Source organism: Pelecanus crispus, chromosome 1 (assembly GCF_030463565.1).
Source record: "Pelecanus crispus isolate bPelCri1 chromosome 1, bPelCri1.pri, whole genome shotgun sequence".
NCBI lineage: Eukaryota > Metazoa > Chordata > Aves > Pelecaniformes > Pelecanidae > Pelecanus > Pelecanus crispus.
In genome coordinates this window covers 95,375,945-95,403,618 of record NC_134643.1, presented here as the reverse complement: position 1 = coordinate 95,403,618, position 27,674 = coordinate 95,375,945, and the positions used below count along the sequence as shown (strand labels likewise).

The window sequence follows — 27,674 nt, the reverse complement described above, 5'->3', positions numbered from 1 at the left end:
AACATCAGAGACTAATTACAGCTGCCGATTTCCCACTGCTAAGGAATGCAAGCTCACAAAAGAAAAGCTACAGCCATGGCCCCCATGCTCCAGTGGCGCTGTCATAAGCTGTGGGAGATGCCAAGACCTTTACACCAGACCATTGCCTTCGTTTTTATTCTTTCAAATGGAAGAATCTCTACCGCTGCCAGCACTGTTTCATCAACAATGGAGAAACTGGACGACAACTGTAGAACACGGCATACGCCAAGCTGAAGCACTTCAGCTCCACAGACTGCCATTGCATGAGCCACTGCCCCAGCAGAGAAGGGAGAACCTAACCAGACACCATTTCAGATCTCTCCACAGTCCATGACATTCAAGGTTTGCATTTGTCCCATTAGAGAAGCTGATGGGCTTGTCCCAGGAGGTTATCAGTTTGCTTCACAGTGTAAGAAACAGCCTGGGAACCTGTGATTGCAGGCTCCGTCATGGTGGGGGGACACAACATGAGGAGCAGGAGGAGCATAGCCAGCCATGGCAGAGGTGTTGCCTGCCCTCCGTGGCGTTTCAGCCATGCGGCTCCCATGGCGCCCAGCACAGGGCGAGGAGCTGGCTCACATTAGGACATGTTCCCCTGCAAGCAGAAGTTTCCCCTACATAGGTAATGACTGGGGAAATAAAGTCCTCCAGCATTTTCTATATCACACCTAAAACTACAGCCAAAATGGGTGGGGTGGGGAGGGGGTTTACTAAGGGGTCCCTAGCAATAACCGAAGCAGGACCTGTCCCTTGGAGTCTTAACTACTGCTCCTAATGGTCCTCTGGGGATGTTTCATGTGTATTTCAATATTGTTATAATGTGACTTTCTCCTTATTTTCCTACCTGTTGCCTGGTCACCTTCCTATGTCACTGTAGGAATGAAGCAAAGGGTTACACTTCCAATCTCTGGGTTTAAATTACCACAGAGGCTGACAAAATTACTCCAGCTTTATGCAACCGTAGCCAGCAGCAGATGTGGCCCCAAGTCTGGCAGAGCCAGCAGAGTTGCAAGACAGTGAACTGGGGCTTAGTTTTCCTCACAACCAGAAATTCTTACTCAAGGTGCAATTGCAAAATCTTGATGGCTGGTGCTGGTGTAAGATGCAAAGGAAAAAAAGCCCACCTACGTTCTCACAACAGAAATTGGCCAGGGCCACTGAAATTTGCCGCACTCACATTTGGGCAAGCATTCCCAGCTACAGAAGGTGCGCCCTGCATGGCTAAAGTCAGCTGGAGCTGTGCCACTGCTCGCACATGAGAGCAGGACAGGGGACCGGGAGAGGAGACTTCCTCACGCTTTTTAGGCAGCTCCAACCTACACGGTGCCCATGGCTTTTCTGGAAGGTCCCTAGCAGTTGCCAGCACCAGGTAAAACCTGTGAGTGCTTTGCAGGATGGGACCCTGTTTCCAAAGCAAGAGAAAGAGGCTGCACGGAGCTCACATTCTCCTGTCGCACTCTCCCTCTCTTAGTACAGCTTGCTACTCCTGAATGAATTACCTCAGTCCCTCTTAAGCAATAACCAGGAAAAGGGTGTGGGGATTATTAATGGAAAAATCCTTGAATCTTTTAGCCCTGTAGCATGGCTACAGTTACAAGGAAAACAGGATACCACTCTGCATATGGGGAGGAGGAAGAGAAAAGGAGCAGAAACTCTAATGATCTACAGGGACTGACTTGCAAGGAAGAACAAAGTGGCGGTGGTAAATAGGCACAGCTGGCCCAAATTACCAGGAGAGAAACAAACGAGCACAATAGCGGTCTGCACAGGGTGCAAATACCACCGAGGGAAAGGGCTTGTTCTGGATGATCAAGGGGTTGTAACTAGGAGTGACTGAATGAAATTATGAGGGGAAATTTAGGTTGAATGGTAGGGAAAAAACCTCCTAAGAGTGAGACATAGTATCATGTTGTAGAATTGCCTTCTCAAGGGAGGGGGTGGGACCCACGCTGCCTGGATATTTAAAATTAGGCAGGGGATTACTCTGAATGGAACAGTCCTGCACAGGCCTCTGTGACAAAGACAAAACAATCTTGCCAGCTTTCCCATGTTGTTATCAGGCGATGCCTTTTAAGCCACAGCGAGATGCCCTGGATGAGCTTGCTGTGTTAAGTATAAAGGAAAGTATATGGTGCCAGCACTCACTACAACGAGGGGCAACCGCAACCAGCAGCTGGAGTTTAAATTGGATACTAAAGCATGCGGGAAGAAAGGCTACTTGTAAACCTTCCAGCAGAATGATTTTCCAGTGGGAAAGTGTGCATTTCACAGAATGAAAATGTTTCACCAGAACGCAGGGATCCAGTTCGATTTTTCGACCAAAGAAACACTCAAATATATTGTTTCTAGAAGGTGAAATATGTTCACTTCCATACCATTATTTTCAACCTAGTATAAGATTTTGGAGAATTTTTATTTAGGGGAAGCTTCTACTTTTTTATTCCAATTCCAGATGAAAGGAAGTCTTGCAGTAGGGGAAGATGGAGCACAGTGCAAAACAGGAACCGGCTCTAATGGATATCAAGTGATATCATCAATGACTGGCTAGTGTTTGCTCCTCTCTGTACACTTCTGAGGACAGCAGCACCATTCCTTGCAAGCTGAAGCCCAGAATATTGCATGTGTTTCTCGTCAATGAACAAGAGAAAAAGGAGGCAAGTGTCCTAGGGTTTGCTTTTCAACCCTCAGGATACAAAAAACCCTCATTTGAAATCTTGCTTGTATCTCACGTCCCCCATTGTGAGGATAAAACCCCAGCACAGTCTCACAGAATGTGCTTTGCTTCCATCAGCAAAAAGCTAACCCCTTGGCAAGGAGTCATGAATTAACAGAGGATAAATATCATTCTCATCCCATAGGTGCAAAAAATGAGAAACAGAAATGAGTTGGCAGCCTGAGGTCATGCAATGAGTTAGTGGAAGGGCTAAGGTTAGAGCCCACAGCTTTGATTCCCGCTCTGTAACTAAACACATGGGCAGTTTTCTTGTATCTGAACTCCTGGTAAATAGAAACTCACCTTCAGAAGTTCAGAAGTCGGTAAAGCACACAGAGATTGCAACTGGCTTATCAGAATCACTGAACCAGAAAGTCGAGTTGAAAATTTCACACAGATGTGTTTTTCTGGGAGAAGCTCAATTCTTCCCAGGCTTCTACCAAACTAGAAAGACCCTCCCTACCCAAACTTCTAGTCAAAATCTGGACACACAGACTAAAACCTCAGAAGATTTGAGTCAAAGATCACCAATCAGATTCTTGGAGCAATCTTTTGGGTTGGTTGTCCTAAAAGTTAGCCTTGTACCAAAAGACCAGACTTCAGTACCCCTGTGCCTGGGACTGTTTGGAACTGGATCCACACTTTGCTGCTTGGTCTTACTTCTAATTCTTTTCGGTTTTTTTTTCCTCTTGAGTGGTTCTCTCATAACTAAAGGCCACAATAACAGCAAGAAGCTACCCAGAGGCCATGTGGGGAGAAACTGCATTATTTCTGATCATTTCAGAGGTTGGTGGGGGGTGGGAGGGGACGCATGAATTCACTGGAAAAGATGTCCTGTCTGTTCACAGATCAGTTATACCAAACTTCTTGCATTCCATGTCTTGTGACTTCTTCCATCTCCTCAACTATCCATTGGTTTCCTTTCTTTACCTTTCATTTTCATTTCACAGGGCACTCAGTTTTCAGCATAATTTTCTTCCCATGGAGACCAAACTCAAGTGCCACCTTTGGGACCTGGACCACGGTTTAAAATTCTTCCCAGAGAAAGGAGTCTTGGATCTGGCATTTACGAAACAGGCCCATATCTTCCAACTGCAGCTCTAAACTGGATCAAAGACTTTTGTTCCTAGCTTTTGTTCTCAGCTTTTGTTCCCTTCTCTGTTCCCTTGAAATGTCAGCAAACATGATGGCTTTGTTGATGCCATCAGGGTGGTCTGACCGCTTCCCACGCTGGGCATGCAGATTGGGTAGCTGTGGAGCAGTCAGCAATTCACTGGGTGTCTCTTCTAGGATGTTGTTGTTCCTCACACCAAGGCAGTGGCCTGAAGCAGCAACACTGCCATGAAATCAACAGAAAACAAATCCACCTCCAGCTGCCCTGGCTCGCACAGGGACACACAGACTGTTTGTTCCAAACCAGCAGCTGCCAACATTGCCAGGAGGATAGGAAACTGTGCTGGGAACTCAGGGCTCTCCTCAGATATTGGGATGGATATCCACCCCTTCAGACATCCCCACTTTGTCTGGAGGAAGACTCAAAGTATGTGTTACTGCTGCCTACAGACTGGATATCCACCCCTTCAGACATCCCCACTTTGTCTGGAGGAAGACTCAAAGTATATGTTACTGCTGCCTACAGACTGCAGGGCTGTCAGAGCTCACAACCTTCACAGCTGTTCTAGCTCTCTGCTGACTTCCAAGTGGAAACTGTTTCTCTCAAGTCCAACTGAGGGGACACAGGCATGTCTTACACCAGACACTTCCTGTCACCTCCCCAGATGCCCCTGGGGCCGCTCTGAGATGACCTGGGACCTCCCTGGCTACTGGCTGTTCCTTGGTCAGCGCTGGGTGCACTGCGGGGTAGGGGCAGATGGCACTGCCAGCCATCCTGACCTGTGTTGTTCCCTGCAAGGTTATAAGAGAGCCTGTGCAGAGCCCCAGCAGGCTCTGCCTGAGCTGTGGGAAATACCCACAAAACGTGTCTGCCTGCTGTCACAGGGTGGTTCACAGGGGGGATGGGGAAAAAGATAGGCTATGAGTCAACTACCAACCACACAACCACAGAGAAGCCACACTTCTCTGCCCCATCACAGGAACTACTTTTAGCCTGCACTGGCCAGTAAGGGTTGCCTTAGCATCACTCCTCTTCCCACCTGAAGTGTTTGTACCAAGGGGGATCCTCAGGGCATCCAGGATATTTCTGCTGCTATCTCTGCTTTGCCTGCCAATATGCTGCAAAGTATCAGCCATGGCTTCTCAGCTGCTCTGAAATAATGTGCTTGGCTTCAGCCTGAAGAGCACGAGTAGCGCTGCTCTACTGCACTTCCCTAGTAGCCATCATGTTAAGGATGTGATCATTTTTAGGAATGAGCTGAGGCTCTTCCCACTCTCTGCTCTGCACCTCTCCTGTTCAGTCAATCTTTTCCTGTCACAATGCTTTTTCCCACTGCTCATTACTAATTCATTTTCTCCAATTACAGCAGAAAAGGGCCCTGGCCAAAGAGGAATTTTGCAGCATGTGTCAAAAAAGATCATATTTGTCTGCAGCTTGACTTCCTTTAAGGAAGGTCATTCTGTGATCAAGCACTCTTAAAACAGACAATGCCTCATCTCCAGGTCTCCAGAACCTCCCATCCAGGCACTGTCATCGAAGCTTTCAACTTGAGTGCTCCTCTGATACCTATCCAACCTCACCAATACTTTCTCAGCAGTCTGTCCCACAAGAGATTTAGACCAACACAATCTGCTTCTCCTGGAGTTGATACTACCACCGTCTTCAATGCCAACTGCAGTCAATTATAACAGTGCTGTTGACAAATCCACCTAAAATTTGTTTTTTTTCACTCTTGACAGCATTTGTGTCCTGGTGCATTCCTTGGACTTCCCTGGAGCTAATTCATGGCTCACTCTGGTGGTAACAGGGAAAGCGTGGGTGTCACAGAAGCACTTTGTCACAGGGGAGATTCACAAGTACCCAAGTCACGTAGACATTGCTTTAGTTCTGCTGTTTCACCAACCTAAATCATAAGCCCCTTTATGGCTGGGAACACTTGCTGTATATGCAGATTTGAAGTACTTCCACACCAGTTGGCTGCAGCATCCCAGATTTATACTAGTGTCACTGAGGTCAGAAGCTGGCCCAATGCCACGTAGCCTGTGCTTCTGGAGGAGCTCAATGGTAAAAGGTGGTATCCTGAAATGGAGGCAAGGTGTCAGAGTGCTGCAAGGTGCTGGAAAAACTTTTCAGAGCCACAGTAACAAAATGGAGACACCATTTCTCTGCCAGCATGTGAATCCCTTATACTTCTTGTGTCCCATTGTGAGAGACCCATGTGTTGGAGCACTTGAAAGGACACATGGGGTACCAAAAGCCACATGCTAGGGAAGGCCTGTGGTGCAATGTGCAACCAAGGAGCATGTTCCTAAATGGATCCCTTGGCTTGTACAGCCCTGCACCATCCAAATTTGCCACACAGTTCTGCATGTTCCCTTCTACTCCATAGCTTCATACACCAGAGGACAGCTGGGCAGGGGATAGCCAGTCAGGCCAGCGGTGCCTCTGGCCCACCTGAGCAGAGTAGGAAAGGGGCTGCAGGGAAACGCATCAATACAAACATGTGAAGTGCCGACACAGCCATCATGGAATATAGACCAGTGCCCTGATCCCCTGAGCACAGACGGTCCCATGTAGAGTTAGCGCCTGGTTTCACCGCATGCACAGCACAGACACCTTTGTGCACAGACACATACGCAGCATCCGGGCCATCCCAGGTTTTAGGATGGCTCTGGGTAAAGATGGGAGTCAGTTGTATGAATCCCACGCATAATACACTACCCTTGATCTGAAATGCTGGGCACAATGGCATGATTTAGCAGCATAGTCTGGTTCATAACTGTCACCTTGGTTTTGCAGCATGCAAGCAGACATTTTGGTGGATGATATCTTGTTGGACTTGGGCTGGAAGGAGAGGAGGCAAAGCGGGTGGGAGTCACAGTCAGGTGTATATCAGCAAGCTTGCCCAGCTCAGAAAAAACAAAAGAAATGTTGCAAAAGATAGTGGCATTCCCAGGGAATCTACTTTTGAATCTGGCTTGCCTGGCCATGACCTGAGACTCCTTTATAAATCTCATCAGGAAGGCAGCATTGGCCAACAAAACACAACAGCTAATCATAAAATCCGAAGAATATCCATTATGTGCTCAGCCAGTGACATTTTAAAGCCTATAATTTTTTGCATCTGTAGGCTCCTGGCCTGTAGTATTCACTCTCCCTTCCCTTGGAGCCAAGCTAAAGACAGACTCAGATAAAAACCCTGCAGCTGAACACCCCGGATTTCAGGGAAATTGAACTCAGGCGCCTGTACTTCAAATTCAACCCTGATCAGAGCAATCTGAGAAGAAACAGTTCAAAATGACCCGGGCTCCAGACAGGCACCTTCATCTCCCACTTTGGGCAGGAGACAGCAAAGACCAGGGCCAGATCACCAGCGTGTAATCCAAGCAGGCTCTTGAGATATGCAAATGCAGGTACAACTCAAGTCAGCTTTGTAGACAAAAGACAAGGTCTTTTTCTTCTGATTTCAGGTTTTGTTGGGGAAATTTCTTAACCTGGATTTGGTAGCACTCGGGTAACCTCAGTCCTCTTTTACACAACAGCCTGGGTACTCCTGACAGGAATCTTTATAGAGGGTTTGAAAAAGAGAATTGGAAAAATATGAATTCAGGAAACAGGAATGTTATAACCTTCCTAGCGCAAAGGCAAAAGCCACTGCTCGCACACAAATTTAGAAGTAGCAACAGCAAAATCCTTTGAAGGAAAACAGCAGTGATTTTTATTATTGCCTTACATGAGTTCAGAATGTTGCAAAGTTAAACAAAGCAATTATAAAGCTCGGTATTTAAAAATACTTGATGTTTCACAGTCTGCTTGAGATGAATCAGGTATCCAAACATCTGGGAACTGCAAAATCCATCAGGAAACACAGACAGATGAGACACATCAAGACAGGAAGGTTCAGGGCTGCCATCGGAGAGACAAGGAACAGCAGGAGATTCCCGCAGCTTCTTTTGGGTAAGAAATGTTAGTACTACATGGATGTGTACACTAAACAAAAAGAGGAAGAAAAAGAGAGAGCTAAAAAAGGTTTTTGCAAGTCTCCTGCTGTTCTGTGTCTTTCTCACTTTGCTCTGATCTCTCTGTACATGTCACTGGCTGGCAGGATGACTGCTTCCTGCTTCATGATTTCATATTTAATTCTTTCTATATAAAAGGAATTTAAAGGAAATTATTACAAAGGGTTTGGCCACACTGCATCAAGTCATTGGAAACTATTTCATTACCCCTGACGTTTTCTTTTTTTTCCCCTCCTTTTTTTTTTTCTCCTTTAAGAGAAAAGTCAGACGCTTTCCTAAACGCTTTCCAGACTTGAGCTATTCACAGATTGCATGTGGAAGGCAAACACAGCCCAGGCCTGGAAGAAAGAGGCTCTCATACCGGACACCCCAGTAGCTTGGGGCATTGCAGGCGGTGTCCTCGGCAGTGTTTCCTTTCAGAGAGCAGTTGCTGCATGAAAATGCTTTGGGTGTAGCAATCCTGTGCTCATCCCACAGGCGCTTCATGAAAGAGGCAACTGTTCCATGTTGGGAATTCAGAGAAACCTCTGGCCAGCAGTGGCTGCTGGAGGCGCCCTGATTAAAGCCCCATTGTTTTGCCCTCTCCAGCAGTCCTGCTAAACCACTCCCTGATGAAGCCCCTGTCTGTCCAGTGGTTTGGGAAGAGGCAAATAAGTAAATACAGTCGTTGCTGGGAGTAACAAAGACTGGGGAAAGCAAGGAAAGAGGAAGCAGCAAAAAAACTCTTTAATGCACTATGTTTCTTCAAAGGCAAATGCCAAGGAGTTGGGTTTCTGGGCTGTGTTTCTTTTGTTGTTCTGACTCCTGGATCTTGCTGTACTAAGGTCTTTGAGACACTAACAAACACATTGCAAACACAAGAAGGGGTGTTGCAGGAAAAGGGCGTTGAGATCATGCTTAATCAAACTTCCTTACGTTTTGATAGCTACAGTGCTGCCGTGTAAGTCAATCATCTCTTTGCCTTTGCCATTCTCTGCAGCCAACACAGCTGAGCCACACACTTCAGGCCAAGATCTGTATCCTGGTGTTAGTACATGGCTGATGGGTTTCAGATGAAAAAAATGCCAGGCTGAGTTCATCTTCTTGTACAGGTCTATCTCAAAGGGGAACGAACTGCATGATCTAAAAGCAGGAACTTACTGGAGACTGTAAAATCAGAAAAGTTTTGATTCACAGCACAGGCTTCCAAAGCAAAGGAAGCTGAGGCACTGCATGCCCTCAGCAGGCAATGAAGCTGAGCCCATTTAAACATTAAGTATTGCAAGCTTATCCAAGTGAGACAAAACTGCTCTTGCTCACGCCCATAGACTCTGGAACTGATCAGAGACTGAAGCTCATTTTAAGATCAGTTAGGCACCAAAGGGGGAATGAAAAAATGTAGTTAGTTGATGAAAAAATGCATCACTCGCAATGCAGTAACTCAATGGCATCTCCTTGCGCTTTCCAAAACCAAGCTTGTATCAAGGGCTGAAAGGAGCCAGAAATAATTCCCTGACCTCTCACCCTGGCTCAGTTTTGGGTAAGAATCTGGAAGAGGAGCTTTGGATAACAAAAGTTCTTGGCACTGTGAGCATCTTCCTTTACTCTCCACTGTTTCTGATGAACACTATTCCTGTCTATCCTCTGGCTGTCTGTACCCAGAAAAGCATCTCTTCATCTGCTCTACCCCTACTACCAAAACTGCCAGGACTTTGAATTTTGCTCCCACTTATAGCCCCCTCTCTTCTACCATTCATTGGCAGTCTCCAGTTTTTCCAGTACAGTCAGTTTTGCTGTCAGACTAGTTTTTCCAACCTCCATTTCAAGCATATTGGGATTTCCTCACACGCTTTCTCCACTCCATCTTTGTCCTTATTCCCTTTCCCCATTCATTCCCCCCAGTCTCCTTTTTCATTTCTCTGCCACACTTCTTCCCGCCCAGCTGTTTCTTTGGATGTATTATTATTTGCTTCTATCAGTAACTTAAGTTTGGGCCTGGTCCCAAAACCAGAATCAATTGAAATTGCTGCTAGTGACTTGTAAGGGGCAGTCCTTTCCACAAGTCAGTAATGAACCATGTCCCATGGAATGCAAAAAGAAAGCTGTGTTACTGCATATTCTCCCTTCTAAATCAGGGACTATAAAATGAAGATTGCAGTCTTGCAGAAAGTCTTTGTAGCACTTCTTTTTTTTTTTTTTTGGTTTTTTTTTTGCAACATTAGCAGAACTAAAGACAGCATACTGGCCAAATTCCAGTTTAGGGTAATCTATTCTGCTACTTCAGATAGCTGTTGCATTGTTTTTCCATTTTCTAGACCCAGAAGTTAGTTGGTAAATGGCTGTCATGTTCTCTTCAAAGCTAAAACATCATGTCTCAGGGCAGAGGCCTCACTAACTCAGAAGGAAGCGCTAGCAACCTTGCTCTCTGGGCATGTAATGCCACCCTGGTGTTCCTTGCATCCCACTCTGAGGCTCTTGGCATGGGGCCTTCCTGAGACAGGCAAGCTGGGCGAGCGCCATCCTTTTCTGCCTTCACTGTCATCCAATGTGTCACTCCCCACAGCTACAGGAGCCCACTTTTCAGTACTGGGTGACAAAAACAGCTGAGACTCTTCACATTTAACAATAATAATAAAAGCAATAATAATGCTGAGAACTTTGTATGAACAAGAAGACGATACCAGCATCATTTAACCACTGAGGGGAGTAGGATGTGAAAAAGGAGTGGCCTGTGGTCTCTCACTGAGTCAAGCAGTGGCAGGAGCAGAGATTGCCATAGCCTGTGGCATGCCACCGGTGTGACTCCTACCACCTCCTTTGCCCTATGCAATTTGAACTCTGATCTGAGCAACTCAGCCTTCATTTGTGTACAAACAGAGGAATTTAAAGAGAAAAGCAAGAAGTGTGCAAGAAGTGGGCTTCTTACATCTCCACCAGGTCACCAAACTGATGCGGGATAAAGGAAGCCAAACTGGGGTTGCAAAAATCTCATTTCATATATGAACGTCCATGCTCTCTGTTAGCCACCAGACCCTGCCTCAGCATGGAGTGGACAGCACTGCCTGGGGTGCACGTGGAGCTCTTCCCAATATTTCAGACAACCATGCTGCTGGTAGCTCTCAAAAGTGCTCAGCTGAAACCACTGACACGTGTCCAATCCCCCAAGCAGCATTCCTGGCCTGGCCAAGTGAGTTCGAGGAGCCATCTGGCCAGGGACATGGAGCCCACGTGCTGGGGGCCGGTCTCTTGCTCCCCGGGCCTGGATAATTGGACATTGTTCGGCCACTGAATCACCGCTCTGTCAGGCTGCAGGCTTGTCTCGCAGGGACAAGCTAATTAACATGCAAACTGCCAAGGGAAGGAGAGGGTCAGAGATGGCCCTCACCCCTTCCTCTCCCCCATAATAAACACGAGGTTTGTGTGCAGCCACAACGCCCCAACACGGGGAGGGGAGAATGGGTGGGGAAGGGGAGGGGAAGGGAGAAGCTCCTTGAATACTTCCCATTCAAACCCCAATATGGGAGCCCTCGTGAGACATGGGAAAGGATTTTCCTGCCGTACCCAGGTTTTTGTTTGCAGTCGGTCCCCTGTGAATGTGCGAGCAGCGCCTGAAGCCTCCTGGAGATGTCAGCGGGACGCAGTGCCACGCTTGCTGCCTTCTCTCCCTTGTCCCGCATCGGCCAAGGCCTCGCTTTTCACCACCGCAGCCCAACCAAAGAGCTGAAAGCTCTGCAAAGACAGAACTGCACTGAATGCCCCAACCTCCACACTGGTGTCCCCATGAGGTAAAGCAAGTAGCACTATTGCTATCAGCCTCTTTTCAAGGAGGCAGAGGAGGGGAAAGAAATAGAAATAAGGCATTTTACAAGATAAGTATCTTTCCTTAAGCACAAGAATTGATGTCAGGTGCACCTCCGCTGTCCCCTGAAGCACAACTATACAAAATCTCTTCATGTACTGCAAACGTTCTCTGTCAAGAGGCAGGAACGTATTTTTCTGATTTTTTCCCATTCTCCCAAAGAAAACATGCATGTCTCTCTCCCTTTTTCTACCAATGCCTGCTTAAATTTGCTTCATAGGTATATAAAGTTGCAAAGAAAAGCCTTGCTGTCACCCTTTGTCCATCTGCTAAATCCTTCCACCATCCTGCAGTGCGTTCAGATCTGTAGTAAGAGATGCATGAAAAAGTCCCAAGTAGGGAACCATTATTAGGGCAGGGATAAGCCTCCAAAGCCCTTAGGATCCAGAGCTGCAGTTCACGTCTGTCTTTAATGCTCAAGGGCTGACATCAAGTGCCTTGCATCCTGAAATATTTCACAAACTGCAAAAACAAGATTTACTCCACCCACCTCTAGGCTGGGAGGTGGCAGCTGTTGAGCTGGGCAGAGTAAAGCTACGTGACAGTTTAAAACACTGAGTAAAAAAACAAATCATGGCTCCAGCTGAAATTCCTTCTGGAAACGGAAAGATGCAGCACACCATGTACATGTGTAAAAAAGTCCCTATCCCCAAGAAACAAAAGATAAACCAGAACTTTTTTAAAAGGATTGGGGCCCTTGTTTTACACTGTGCCCAAATGGCAACATTTCCCTAAATGACGCCAAGTCAACAACTTGACTGAACTGATACTACGCCTGCCATCTTCTGAATCACCCACCCCAGTCCTGCAGCAGATTTTCTTAGGCAACTCCCATGCAAGCTCAGCTAACCAGACATAAACCTGCTTCGGGTGTAATTGCTGCAAGCACGGCTTAAGGCTGAACAGCAGCCCGCTTACTGAGCTGCCATGTTTAGGCACCTAAGTAGTATCCAGTTAATCTTCTCAAATCTCATTATTGCAGCAGAGTGACAGATGGGTATTTTAGCAGGCTAGAAATGAGGACTAATTAGGACTCCTAGCCCTTCTTTGTATTTATTACATTGGTTCCTTCCCTGCCTGTGAAGCACGTTTACAAGCAGTGCTGGGGGCTGCCTCCACTGCCGCACTCTGCCTGCCACCCCGAGGACAGCGGGTACTGGGTCACCTGCGCCTGGCTGATCTAAAGACGGGGCTGCAGGGTGATGTCACTCCTCATCCAGGTTCAGGGGGACCCCAAATCCAAGCTGTTGGGATCTGGAACTAAATTTCCTGACTCAGATCCCTTCTGTGGCTTTACGCAGCAAACCCTGGGCAGCAGTATGTGACTGGCACTCGCTACTGAGCCAGGAAGGAAGAATAATGGACTCAATAGATCAAAACCAGCTCTTCCCATTTACCGCTCTTAAGCCTGCCTTCAGGCACAGATGCGTGATGTATTGACTTTGGCACCATGTGCATAGTGCCATCCTGGCAATAAAGTTATTGAAATGGAGGAGGGAGGAAAAAAAACCCACCAAAAAATAAAACAAAACACCCGACAACTAAGTAAGGGGAACTGAAAACACTTGAGAAAAGGGAGAATCCCCCACACCCGCTTTGTAACCCTGAGCCATCGCCTCAGGGCAAATCCCCACACTCCTTTTAGAGGTTCCAGGACATTTGTTTTCACTTTTTTTGCTGCATTCCTCTACCTTGTTGTACTTCTAGTTTCCAGCCAGGACTGGAAGGGAGAGAACAGGATTATAGAAGGAAGTCTGTTGCTCTATTTTTCTGGCTTGATTAGAAGCAGAAGATGCAATAAATCTCACGAAAGAGTTTGTTCTCATTTAGCCTCTCGTGTATCTGAAACTACCTGACCAGAGCAAGGGTAAGGAAAATGCAATACCAAGTGGAGCACGCTAGGAAGATAAAAAGAGAAGGAGCAAAATGGTGAAGCTGTTCCCCTCTCTGGTTCTGCATAAGGAAAGCAAGCAATACAGTCCCGCTGACAGCTTATTTATTTCACACAAATTGCAGCGCAGACCAAGGGATCCAGAAGGCAGCTCACCCCGCCTGCTCACACCTCTGAACCACCTGAGGTGTGACTGCCACCACTACCCACAGCACCATAATGAGAGTTGAATAGAGAAACAAGCACTAGTTGCACATGGAGCAAAGGGGTTTCCGCATGCTGGTTGGCCCTGTTGTACTGCCAAGCTGCCTGTCTGCAACAGGACTGACAGTCACATTCACTGCTGAGATGGCAAATACAGAATACTAACAGTATCAAAAAAATCCCAACTGAAATATTCAGATCCAGATAAACAAACCCCTCCCTTTTCTCCCAGTGTCCTGGGTTTGCTAAATCAGCATTTTTTGATGAGCCAGTGAATATCGATGGTGAGATCAGGCACCAGATCTAGCCTGGATTTCTTCAGCCCTGCACCCCACATGTAGAGAAAGTTTGTGAGCATGTCAGCGCCTTTCAGAAAAAAAGGCAGTACCAGTGCTGCTGTGTTTGGTGAAAACCACAGTGGTATCCTCTAAATGAAGTTTGTACTGGAGAATCTGACCAGTTCTCCTGTCTTAACACTCTGTAGGAAACAAGTTACACAACTTAACTACAGCAGGAATGTCTCCTGGCCCTTTGGATGTTCAATCCCTGTTTTAGAGATGCAGGTTTATCTCCCCTAACCATTTCACCATGTGACAGTATTTAATCACATTACAAAACCAAATGCACACACGTTCCCAGATGGGAGAAAGCAAAGAAAGGACATGAGATGTAAAGAGAGCTTTGCATTTGGTTTGGGGTTTAGTTTTTGTTCTTTCTTTCACTCTTCCGTGCTTTACAGAGCTAAACAAAGCCTCCTGTTCCAGATGATAAATCTTCAAGCTGCTTCTGGCCCCAGAGAGCACAGGAGATAATAGCATTTCCAAAGGCATTTAGTTAGCTGAGCCTTGAGTGTAGAAGAGGGCAGAGAGAGGAGCTGGAGATAAATGGCTATGAACCCAGCTCAGCTGCTCAGGGCATATTTCTGAGAGCAGCAGCCACAGCTGAGAATCCTGCACGGGGATGCACATTTCCCCTCCTCTTGACCGGTCCCCATGCTGGAGAAGGGCATGTAACACAGTCACCCCAAAAGGAAGAATTCTGGCCACAAGCCCCTGGTTTGGTGCACAGTGCCTTTGGGGGGGGCTGTAAAACCACCACCTGAGAAAGGTGCGCTGCTTCACAGCATTATTTTGTAGGCTTGCTGTTAAGCCAAGGCTCTGCAAAGCTTTCATCAGATGCAGCATGTCAGTGTATTATATAAAGCATACATTAGTTTGTTTGAGCTGGCCAGCAGCAAGACTGCAGAAACCATTAAAGAACAGTGGCCCTTTATGAAAAGACAATTCGTTTTCAGCATTAATCAGGGCAGAAAGGATCCTTAACACTGTCCCAATTGCATGTTAGTTATTGACTGAAATTGCCAGCCTAGGCTGGGAGACCAAGGCCAATTTCTGATAGAAACTGCATAAATTACTAGGAACATCAGAAGAATTAGGAAGAGTGTTGCCAGCAGGTTGAGTGATGTGATCCTTCCCCTCTGCTCAGCACTGGTGAGCCCACACCTGGAGTCCTGTGTCCAGCTCTGGGCTCCCCAGTACAAGGATGACACAGATTTACTGGAGCAAGCCCAGCTCACGACCACAGTGGTTAAGGGATGGGAGCATCTCTCGTATGAGGAGAAGCTGAGAGAGCTGGGACTATTCAGCCTGCCCCAGCTGATCCAAGAGAAGGATCAGGAGGGATCTTATTGATGTGTACAAATAACTGATGGGAAGGAATGAAGAAAAGGGAGCCAGGACCTTCTCAGTGGTGCCCATTGACAGGACAAGAGGCACAAATTAAAAAACATGAGATTCCATCTGAACACAACACTTTTTCACTATGACAGTAGTCAAAGGCTGAATCAGGTTGCCCAGAGAGGCTGTGGAGTCTCCATCCATGGAGATATTCAAAACTCAGCTGGACACAGTCCTGTGCAACCGGCTCTGGCTGACCTTGCTTGAGCAGGGAGTTGGTCTAGATAATCTCAAGAAGTCCCTGCTCATATCAGTAATCCTGTGATTCAGTAACATTTTCTGCTGCTGTTACGGTAACTCTTCCCATATGCACATTAAATTGCCTAAGTCCAAGTGACCATCCAGTTAACCCAGCATTGCTTGGAACTGGGGCTGTCACACACAGCATCAGCTGCTGGCACCAGGATGGAGGCAGGCTGGTTTGAGCCTAGGCCAGGCTGCTGCTCCCAAATGGGAGTACAGCAACCAGGACAGAGGAACTGAAGGCAAGTGCAAAAAATGTGGATTTTGCTCTGTCCCTTTTGGTGCACTGTTAAGATCGGACGTGCCTCCACCAGGCTGAAAATGGGGAATCTAATCCAGCTGCAGGGTTGTGTTCAAGGCAGGAGGTGAGACAGAAAAGGAATGAGACTTTTTTGTCCGCTTAAGTGTTGTGTGCCAAAAGATTTGTAGCATTAGGGACTGAACTCCTCACTCTCACATACAATGATAGCATTGATCTGGCACTTGAGTGAGGGTGAAGTTTAGTATTGGTGTCTGTAACTTCATTATATGCAAGGGCCTAGACATCTGACAACAAGCTAGGTCTCAATCCCATGTTAAGTACTTTCATATCTGTAATCACAGTGGTGCAGAAGACTAGAGACTCAGCTTGTGGTTTCAGGTAAATATAGAAAACAGAGGGTTACATTATTGAATTAAGTATGAAAGTTAATAATACAGTCAGCACAGTTGCCCCACGTTATTTAATTTAACACTAAATTTAATTTATGTTACACTGTTCCCTGTCTGTGTCCATTGTAAACATGCTGCAGATTTTTTTTTTGTTGACAATGCAAAACACATTCACTGAAGTTATCAGGAGAGAAGCTGAAGGCTCTGGCATACGAACAAAAGACAGCTGGAGCTTGAGGCTCTGGGTATGTATGGAAAGTAAAGACTAGTAGGCAACTAGAAACGCTAGTTGCCCTTAAAACAACGAGCAGTGGAGCCAAGTAGCAGCCTTTGTGTTGTAATATGGGATCTGTAGGTTTCCATGTCAAAGCTCTAGGAGCATCTGGCACCCGGTTGGTGGTTCAGGACTGGAGGCAGACGCTGGTAGCTCTCCATCCTTTAATCACCCTCCATTTGTATTTCACACTTAGGAAAACTGCATCCAGTGAAGATCAGAGATCCAGTCCAAGCCGTGATGTGGGCAGTCAATCTGACAGCCACCCCACCCCAGGCCCTTCGGAGCAGGGCAGGGTATGCCATTCCTGACAGGCTGTTTTCATTTCCCCTATTACCGTTAAAGGAGAAATACTGGAACATAACTGTTTGGCACAACCCTGACTGCCAGCAAATGTTGCTGCTGTAGAACTGCATCATATACGCAAAGCCTGAGTTACAGATGCAAGCTTTCTAGTATTTTGTTTGTGTCACGAGCTCTCCAAACTAGAACCAGGCCTACACCAAAACTTTGGATCCAAGCTCTGCAGGCAATTGGGGATCTCCTAGACTACTTGTTCACCACGTCTGCATCAGCCTATGTTGTACATCCACCCTGTGCAGTGCCACATTTCATCCACGGCAGTTATTTCCTTGAACCTTTGAGAGATGTGATACCACAAGCAGTGAAATCCCTAGTCCTTGGTTTCCCAAGTTCAGATGAAATCAGCTGGTACCAACAGAGAGAAAACGTTTGCTAAATCAAAATATGTTTCCTAATCTAGAATCTGCAGGCAAGACGTGATTCATGCTGTTCGCAGGGGGTGGGGAGAAGGCAGGATCAAAGTGGGGCTTAGTGCATGCAGACGACCCGTGTGCCTCCTGCAATGCTTGGTAGGGGAAATGGAGAGCAGGAGGCAACATGGAAGAGCTCTCTGCTAATCACACAGTGATAGCAAGGCAAGGCTGATACAGAACAAGGAGCTGAGCTCGCAACATGAATGTTTAACTGTGGTAACACTGTGCCACAGAGACACAAAAATCCAGCTCCCAGGAACCAGAAACAGATTGAGGAAGTAACACAAACATCATCCAAAACAAGGAGGAAAAGCGGAGTAGCAGAAGCAGACAGATGGCTTCTGCTCCTGTTGTTCCCAGTGTCTTGTTGCTCTCACTTTGTTGCCATAGAGGCTGATATCTGGGACTCATAACGTGATGCTCCGCTTGTGAGAGCAGGCGGAGAAAAAGCAACCTTACATTATTAATAATTTCCCCCACACTATCCATTTTGGCAGCAGTTTCTCACTCCCCCATCCGCTGGACATGCCTTGGCAGACTCTGAAAGGCCAAGGAGCTGTTCTTCCCCCAAGCCCTGCCCAGCTCCTCCACCTGCCAATTCATGTACTCAGCCCTCAGGCCCCCGCTACCACAGCTCTCCTGCACTGTACAATAATACAGTCCCCCTTCTTTTGCCCCCAGACTTCAGAGCCCGACTGTCCCTTCTGCTCCCATCACAAAGATGAGGGGACACAGCCTTAAGTACCCACACAGGCTGCAAGACTACAGCCAGGGATAGGCTCCACAGAGCGCAGGTCACAGGACTGCTTAGGATATCAGCAGTGTGAAAATGTAGAGCAGGCTGCAGCAGCACATCAGATAAAAAGAAAAAAAGGACTGATGCATTTCAAGCCAGCCCAAGAGGCTGTTCTTGTCCCCTTCTCCTCCAAGCCCCTGCTGCTTCCTTCCTTGCAGGAAGACAAGTGTTTGCATAGCCTCAGATTAAGGTAGGTCAGGGAAGAGATCTGGATTGAAAGCAATCTGGTCACAAAAAGAGAAAAGGGTTTCTTTTCAGCTTGATCAGTTCTTAAGACAGAAATCCCCAGTGCCAGAGTTTCTAATTTTGAGAGTGGGATGAATGCAGCTCTTCATTCTTCTGCAGCAGATTAAATGAGCATGTGGCATTTTCATTTTTCCAAAGGGATTTAAAAAAAAAAATGGCCTCATGTTTTTCCTCCATATTGCTATTAATGATCCTTCAGCAGTTTTCCCAGGACTTCCTGTATGCGTTGCTAACCAAAAGCACCTACCCAAAAGCATGGGCATGCATTCACTTTGAAACATCAACACAGGAAAAGCAGCTTAAAAAAAAAATGTACTAAGTGGACACAAATGCATCTTTGTATGGTGCACACTTACATGTGCTATGGACTTGCACGCACATCCCTGCACGTTCTTATCCCACAAAGACAAGCAGCTGCACATGCAAGTGTGAGGAAGGAAAGCCACACAACCCAGAAAAGCTGCTTCACATCTGGGTAGCAGGTTTAACAATTGGCTCCAAGGGGAGCCTGTTCTTGAAGCAAACTACTTTCTTCCTGAGTGGCAGGTCTCCTCATCCATCTGAGCATGGACGAGGCAGCTTCACAATTGAACACATGGCATCAAACTCAGGCAGAAGATAGCATGCTAAGGGACTGTACCAAAGCAGCCAGAGTATCCAAGGCCACCTTTCCTTTGTACAAAGCATATTACAGCTGAATTACTGTTACTGTTTTCCCTCAGAAATATTTGCCTATCCTACAGTAAAGTCTTGACCTACTGCAGCTCTCCAAAGTGGTTAAGATCCCGCTTGGGGAGCCAGTGCAAGCCAGAACTACCATGTTTTTATGAGACCACTAACACTAAATGAAAACTTTCCTTACTCTTTCATTCAAATGCAGTTGTGACAAGACTGAAGCAGTCATTGCACAGCCACACAGTGTAGAAGAATATCATATTGTGGGCTACCCATATTGTTGTCTCCTTCCCCATATTACAACCCAGGGGCTTGTAAGGGTTTCCTCACCCATCTCCCTATGCTACCTTTGCAGACCACAGCTCTCTTTTCCTCCCCAGCCTCAGGGAGTGCTGCAGGCTGGCCCTTCTCTCTGCCATGGCAAGAAGGAGCTTCAGGTGGAGAGCACGAGGGGGTTGGTGGCTTCAGAGCTCCTCAAATGAAGCAGCTCTATTTCTAGAGCAAATGAGAAACAAAGCCAATAAGCAGCATTAGAAAAAGAGATAGAAAGCACTTGGGGTGTCACAAGCTCAGGATGAGAGGCATTGAGGGAGCTGTGGGGAGTGTGGGAGGGGGTTAAGGGGAAAAGCTGATCTCATTGCCTCCCAACCAGACAACATCAGGCAGGAAACAGATGTGCAAGAAACCACAGAGGGGTACAGCAACAGTAGAATTAAGTCTCCAGCAAACAGGGGAAGCTAGGACACACTGAGCTGACCTGCACCCTGAGAACGAGGCATCTAATCTGAGATTTGGCTTTTTGCAGTCCTGGTGGCACCTCCTATCCCAACATCTAGACACCGTCATACTAAAAATGAAGGAAATTATTCAGCCTTTCTCCGAGTCCCACCTGTCCCATTGACACGAGTAGAAGCACTATGTGTTTTTCTCCTCTGGAAACCAGGCTGGTTATTGAGAGGCCAAAATATGGCTCTAATGTTAATCCTTCAGGCCTAATATATCTTAGCTCCATTGCACCCTTACAACACTTTATTGAAGTTTGACACAGGAAAATGTTTTAGTAGAGGAAATTAGCGCTAACTTCCTCCTGCATATCCATGCCCAAAGCCTGACACTGCTTTCTAGTGAAGCTCTGATGCTCCAAAGATCACTTGCCTCCATGTGTGGATTCAGTGCTGGCAGCAACAGGAGAGGGACTATGTGAAATCAGATGGCTTTTACTCATTGGTATTGCCAGCCACCATTCTTTTATGTTTTATGTGAGCTTTTCCTCAAATTTACTGCTATTTAAGTCATTGTTTGAGGATTTTAGTGTGAAGGAAGAAAATTTAATTTTTCCCTAAGTTTCTAGCCCTCTTGCCAGTAGAAAGACTTGAAAACATAACTCAGATGCACAGTGACATTTCAGAAAACAGAAAGCAGAAAAAGAACCCAGCAGTGATTTTTATTTTATCTCATGATTTTTGTGGCCTGAGTCATAATTTTAAATGCTTGGGAGCACTGATAGCAGTCTGCCCCCATAAGGAGCATGACCAGTCTCTATGTAGAGACTGCCAGCAGGAAAAGGCCAAGTAGGGTCAAATGTGGTAGTGGCAGGAACTGACTTGAAATACAGTAAATTCAACACCTCCAACCTTCAAACCAGCCACCAGGCAGCCGCAGCTGCCCATCACCACTGACCTGGGTCAGATCTGAAGAATCAACAGCTTAGGCCTAAAGGCTTTGTATCACATTTTTAGTCTTCTGAGCTACCCCACTGTACCTACTAAAGTCTTCCGACCTACACCGCTCTTAAATACTTTCTAGTCCTGCCACAGCTTTTATTGTATTATCATAAAGCTCTTTTATAACAGAGCCCTAGGTACATCTGTCTGGTAAGGGAGACAGCAGGATCTTTTCACCCTTTGCTGAAACGCAACCATCTCTGAAGCGGACCATAGCAAGTTATTAAACAGTTAAATGGCAGGAGAGGAAATGCTGATACCTTAAGCAGAATATCATTCTCTCCACTGGAATTTGGCAACAACACAGGGACTAAGGTCCTTGCAGAAAGCGCAAGCTGCTCTTCAGCAACCGCAAGCATGTAGGGACTCGAGTTGTGCATCTCCTCCACAAAGCATCACACAAGTTGTGCAGCACCCCCTAACTGCAACGACCATGTACTAATCCAGAGTGAAAACAGCCAAACTGGATTGTCTGCACTAGCCTTGGTGATCCCTTTGCCATCCCCAGCACCAGCAAAGCAGGTCTCTGCTTCTCTTCTCCTGTGCGAGTGTGCAGGACCAGTCAGTCACACAAAGCAGGACTGCAGGATGGCGTAAAGCAGACCCAAGCATGAAAGCACAAGCAGTCTGACTTGTGTCCTGCCTGTGCTACAGACTCTTCTTCTTTTCCAGTTAACCCTTCTGGGTGCATTTTAAAACCAGCTTTCACAAAGGTCCACAGCAAAACATTTTCTGGACAGCAGCCAAAGTGCTCTCACCCTCCTCATCACTCCCAGATACCATGAACAGTCTTACATCTTCACTGTTTCCAAGCAGGGAACAACCAGAGCCTCATCCCACCACTTAAACACATAGTACTAGAGCAGAGAGAAAGTTATTGCTTTACGTCTCTACCAAAGCCCCTGCTTGCAGGAGCACTGGCTTGTCACTGGAAATAATTCTTAGCAGGACAATTCAACTATCCCCAAATCAACCATCTCTCATACCCTAAATGCTCTTCTAATTTTGTTTCATAGTTACAGGTTGCAAGTTTGTGATGTCCTGGTGACATCTGAACCTTCATTTCTTCCCAAGATGTCACTTTGGCGTACTTGGTCACTTTCTTATTGACCCTGACAGCCCTACCAGCAAAAAAATTAACATCTCTAATTCTCTCCCTTCTTCTCTCCCTGTCCCAACAAACTGAATTGTACCAATCTAACTTACACCCTTCCCAATAAGCCTATAACAATTGAGTCTTTCATTTCTGGATCCCACAGCACTGGGCAACGGGATGTGCGATTCAGCAAATAGCAGTACTGCATAAAGGGAAAGGAACTTCATATTCTCCCCCACTGCTCCTCAGCACGGAGAGATAAGTAGGTTGGAACTGCGAACCATCCCACAAATGAGAGCTGAGACAATGTCCTCCTTTCTTGTGCCAAAAAAAATATTTTAAAAAACTATGGGATTTCGGGTAATAGATTTTGCTGTTCTGCCTTCCCTGTGTTGTTTTTCAGTGTTCCTGTAAACAGCTGTAAATAGTTCCTCCACCGCGGCAGCTCATGTTAGCACTGGATGGAATTTTTCTATCTGTACCTCACACTGGCAAAGTGGTATCAGTTCATTAAGTCTGTTAGTTTTGCTATTTCAATTCAATTGCCATTAAGGGCTATGTAAGTTAAAAGATACCATAATTGTTACGGACGACTCACAATGAAATTGAATGACTGTTTTTCCCCCATACCTAAATAAATACACATATATAACATTTTAGCTTAGTGATATATGTAGTGCTCTCTTCACTGTGCAATGGAAAAGACTACTGTTTGTAGTCCATCCCTCTGCCAGTGCAGTTCCACACAGTACTTCATCAGCCGTGCTCATCAGCAAATGAAAGACTTGATTGTACAGCCCTCCCCATACAAAGCTGACATTGCTGCTAGAAGCTTTTTTTGCTTGGAGTAGCCTGACATTGGTAAAAGTTAGTTAATTCAAAATGGAACATAATGCTCATATCAGGGATGGTAACAGGCATGTATTTATTTTTCCTCTTGCTAAACTGCAGGTCTTTCTGTATGCCAAACTCTCAACTGCTTCTCTCATTATCCAACCCTCTTTAAGAAAAATTGTTCTGCTCCTTCCCTCATCCAGGACTGACCATTTTCAAGCTCAGGAGCCTCTGATCTTATTGCAGTTACCTTTTGTCTGAGCTACTATATTCTCATCCAATATCTGGGGGCATGGAGGTCAGGGGGAGGAGAAGAGGAGAGAAAGATAACAGGCAGGGTAGTGAAAATATTAGCTCAGCTGCCCTTTACACCTCACACCCATCCCTACTCCATCCCACCCCCCCAGTCTCTATCCTGTCTCCATCCAGCAGTGAAAGGACAATATGGAACTGTAGTGGAGTCCAGGAGGGGCAGATGGGACGTTCCCAGTTCCTCCCTACAGCCCTGCAACACTCTAGTCTCGTGGACTTTGGAAGGATTTCCAAGTCCAGCAGGAGGCAACGCTAAGCGCAGTTCTGATTTCCGAACCTAGCTCCTTAAAACCCTGCTTCCCCTTCCACATCCAGGCAGATGGGAGAGGGCATCACAACATACAGCTGGCTGCCTCTGTCCACACTTAAGCGGCCCAAGAGCCCTAGCCCAGTCCTCTCCCCATACGCAGCGCTACTCATGCAAGGGTCATACAGATGCGTCACCAAAGCAATCTTCCGATTGTTCATTCATTGTGAGCAACTGGGCAGTGACTCCACTTCCCGGGGATAAACCAGCTCCAGGTTGTCTAGCCCTCAGCCTTGGGAAAGGTCCGGTTTGCAGTCCTACCGGTAAAAAAAGGGGGGGACGCGCGCTCTGCTCCTCCGCTACCAGAGTGAGAATAAAGAGGCATTTACCATCCTGCCCAGAGCTCTCCAGATACTCCGTCAGGTCACAGCCAAATGCGCTCGCGGCTCCCTTCCTCTTGAGTTTCTGCTTGGCTCCCTTGTTCTTCATGAGGTTAGTCCCAAAAGAGGTTCGCCCCCCTCCTGCTTTGCCCCCCTCCCCCCGGCCTCACGCTGGGCGACAAAAATCTTGCTCTTCTCAGACCACTGCCTGTGTCCCACTCCCAGGGAGTAACATCGGGGGTCCCGTACAGCGTCCAGCTGGAGAAGTAAACATTAATCCCCACCAGATGCTGGGCTGCTCCTGTGGCAGAGGAAGGTCAGGGCGAGAGGAGGCTCCCCAGCCGGCAGCAGCAGCGATCATAGCCCGAGCCCGGAACGGTTCTCATCAGAGGGAAGTGGGTGGTGGATGGGTGCCCGCATCGGAGCTGGCAAGTTGGGGGCAGGCGATGGTGGGGGGGACGTCTTTCCCTCGGTGCAGTCCCGGGACCCTTCACGGCCACCTTCTGGGTTTCATCAGCCACGCTGTCACCACCTCCAGCAGAAAGCGTCCCAGACTGGTCTTCCTTCTCTCGGCTTTTGGAGGAGACTGGAAGTTCAAACAGACTAATGAAAAGGGACTGGGGAAGAGTCTGCACAAGGCTCCTCTTTGGCTCCCCCCCTTCCTCTCCTCCTATCTTTGGACAGTTAGAGGAATGAGAAGCCCAGCTTCCTGTCCTGACTCCCGCTCACTCGCTCTCTCCTTTCCCCCGTTTTACAAATCCTAGGATTATCCAGCTCAAAAAAATGCTGAAAGGAAGTTAGCTGAGAAGGGGGGCGGAGGACGATTTTTGGCAGCAAAGTGCGTGTGTGCGCGTGTGTGTGTGTGTGTGTGAGCGCAAGAGGCTGAGGGAAGGCGGGGAGAGGAGTTGCGGGACGCGGATGGGGACAGGGGGAGGAAGAGGGAAAGCCTGTCCTGACAGTCGACAGATAACGGACTGCCTGAGAGGAAATCACTGCGAGCCAAGCCGAGCCGCAGCCCACGGCGCGGTCAGGCGCTTCCTGCACGACCAACGCTCAGCTCTGAAAAGGCCCGAGGAGGGGCTGGCGAGGAGGAGAGAGACCAGGAGCCACTCCAGTAAATCTCTGCCTCTGTTCATTGAGTCCTTCGTCGCAAGGCACCTTCCTGCCCTCGAACATGACTCTTGTCGCTTCACGATTTGCCTTCCTCTACAGAGGCACAGGCTGGAGCTACCGAAGTGCAAAAAGGGGGCAGAAAGTTGGGAAACTAAAGTGGGGGGAGGAGGGAAACCTTCAGCTCCCTCCTCCCCAGCTTCCCAGCAAGCAGAAACAGATGCCGTCCGGGCATCTAAGTTCATGTACTTTCGAGTCAACTCCCCAGAAAAGGCTCCCCTTGACCAACAAAGGGGTTTAAAGACAAGAAACAGAAATCACCCAGTAGCAGCAAGAAAGGAAACAGGACGGGTCTGCCCTCGGGTCCTGAGTCTTGCTGCCCCCTCCAACTCCTTTCTAGTTTAATCTTCAGTAAATGCATAGTTCTGCTTGTAAGAGCAGTCACTTGCACTTTTTCCACATTTTTTATCCCAGATATTCAACCTCTTTACACGACTGGATATGCTGGTGGGCCGCACGCATCACCTAGGGAGGCAAACTTAATTCTGCTAAGGCTTCACTGCCCCCTCTTGCTCTGTGCCAAATGTAACTGTGTGAGTCTGGGTGAAAAATAAACAAACAAATGGAAAACAGGAAATTGCAGCTTTTCACCAAAAATCAGACCAAAGACAGGGAGAGTTATTTTGGTTTGGAGGAAAACTGGCCAGGAAACAGGGCAAAGGACTCCCTTAACCCCCCTCCCTCCTCAACCCTGTGCTCCGCATCCTCACGCAGCAGAGAAAACCCCATCTCCTCCCACAGACCCCTGCAAACTCACCACCTCACCCCTTTATTTTGACAGAGTCATTTTTCAGAGAAATCAAGCCTCCGAGTGTGATCCGACCACTGTCAAAAGCAATTCAGGTTCTGTCTGTTGGTATGGTAACTTTTTTTTTTCCCCTCAAAAGTGTTGGATGTTATCACTTCACACACAAGAAAAAACACCAAGAGCCCTAGTGAAGGACCTTATAACTCCTATTGTGCAGTTTATCACCATAATTATCATTATTATACCCGTTCTACAGCCTGCTGGCTGACAGGTTGAGGAGAAAATGATTTGCAGAAGGGTGCCAGAGATGTCTGGCCTGTCAGCTCCCAGCCTCCTGCTCCCGCTCCCACTCCCAGGCTAAGGGGGAAAACGGAGCTCTCGCCACCAGACTGATGGTTGTTCTCAGGGACCCTCAGTGCTCATGAAACACTTAAAACATCCTTGAATTTATTCTGGCCTTCTCACAGCACCTTGATGTCGAGTCAGCGCACAGGATCCCTCCCTGTACCGGCGTGCCGCCAAACGCATCGCGTGCCGCAGCGCATCCTGCCCGCCCGCCCCAAGGGTCAGGCTTCACACGGGGCGGACAGACAACAGGACTCTCAGACCTGGGTGTCTCATGAGGCTGTCCTCCCACTGCATGGGCGGCTGGCTGCCTTCTATAGGAAGACAAACCCCTCTCTTTGCCCCCTCAGGGAGGAGGCATGTCCCGTACACACCAAGCCTTCTTCCGCGTGGCTGAGCCCTAGCACCAGGCCAGCGGCGGGGAACCGCTTCACCACGGCAAGTAACCACACCATCTTCTTTGAAGTCCTGAACTCCCCGCTGCAGACACCTCCCTCCCTCCATGAACCAAACAGAACATTTAAACTCCCCGTGCCGGTCTCCTCCATCACCCTATGTCAGACGGCATCACTAACAGGGTCTGTGTCCACAGTCCTCGCCTGTCCTCTCTGCCTGGTGACCTGCTGCACCACACTCCTGCCCTCAACTCCATGCCCACCCTCATCTTAGATACAGTTTCCCCTCTCCTCCCTTGCAAGCCTACCCAAACAGGATGTCTTCAATAGAGGGTGGCTTCTTTTAAAAATAAATAAATAAATAAATAAATAAATAAATAAATAAATAAAATAAAATAAAATCAACCCCTGCATGCATCTGGCTTCCTCACGTCACCAGCGAGGGAGCTATGGCCCCAGGCACAGTGGGGAGCACCCTGGCATGGCCGTCATGCAGCACGGGCCCCCTCCCCTCCCTTGCACAGCCCAGCTCCCGGGGGGCCTCGGTGGCCCATAGGTCCAGAGTGTGGGGACGCAGCAGCACTGCTGGGTCAGCCCATCACCCTTGCCCCTCGCTGTTTCTCACAGGCTGGTAGGCATTTTCAGCTGAAAGCACCATTTCTTGGAGTTGGCTCTGTGGTGGTTCCCTGCAGCCGCTGATGGAGGTGCCATCTTTGGGAGCCATGGTGGTGGGTCCCACTGGCCAGGAATTGAGCACTGCCATCTGATTTTGGTTATCTGGGGGCTGTGCTGTGCTGCCCTGACCCTGGATGGGCTGTGGGTGGGCGGTGGCTGCCCAGGGCCAGACCACAGAACCACCATCAGCCATTGACACCAGTGTGCCACAGTGGGGCGGGGAGTGGTTGCCATCCCCCGCCAAGAAAAAACAGTATTTGAAGCACAAATCCAGGGAAGGGGATCTAGAAACAAAACAGAGAGGATTCCCACTTTATTCATAGAGGCTGTCTCGGGCATTGCAGTTTGCTGCCCTGCTGCCCCGTGCCAGGTGCCCCATGGAGGGAAGAGGGAGCCAGAGGAAGGAAATGGCGTGGCAGGCGGGGTGCAAGAGGCATGCACAGCGGCAAGCGAAGGAAGGCACGAGGAGCTCCAGGAGAGCTCTTGCCAGGCAGGCTGGGCTATGGGGGTGGCTTTCCCCGCTCCAGGACGAGGTTCAGCGAGAGGACAGA

General features: G+C 47.8%; 1 protein-coding gene across 1 annotated transcript in view; it reads right to left on the bottom strand.

The window, feature by feature from the left end:
- The window catches only part of ARHGAP31 (Rho GTPase activating protein 31), a 55,838-nt gene extending 31,939 nt beyond the window's left edge, over positions 1–23,899 (bottom strand). Inside the window, exon 1 of the mRNA XM_075725722.1 lies at positions 23,800–23,899. Coding sequence (XP_075581837.1) covers positions 23,800–23,899 — 100 coding nt within the window. The remainder of the gene's footprint in view (positions 1–23,799) is intronic.
- Positions 23,900–27,674: the final 3,775 nt, after the last annotated feature.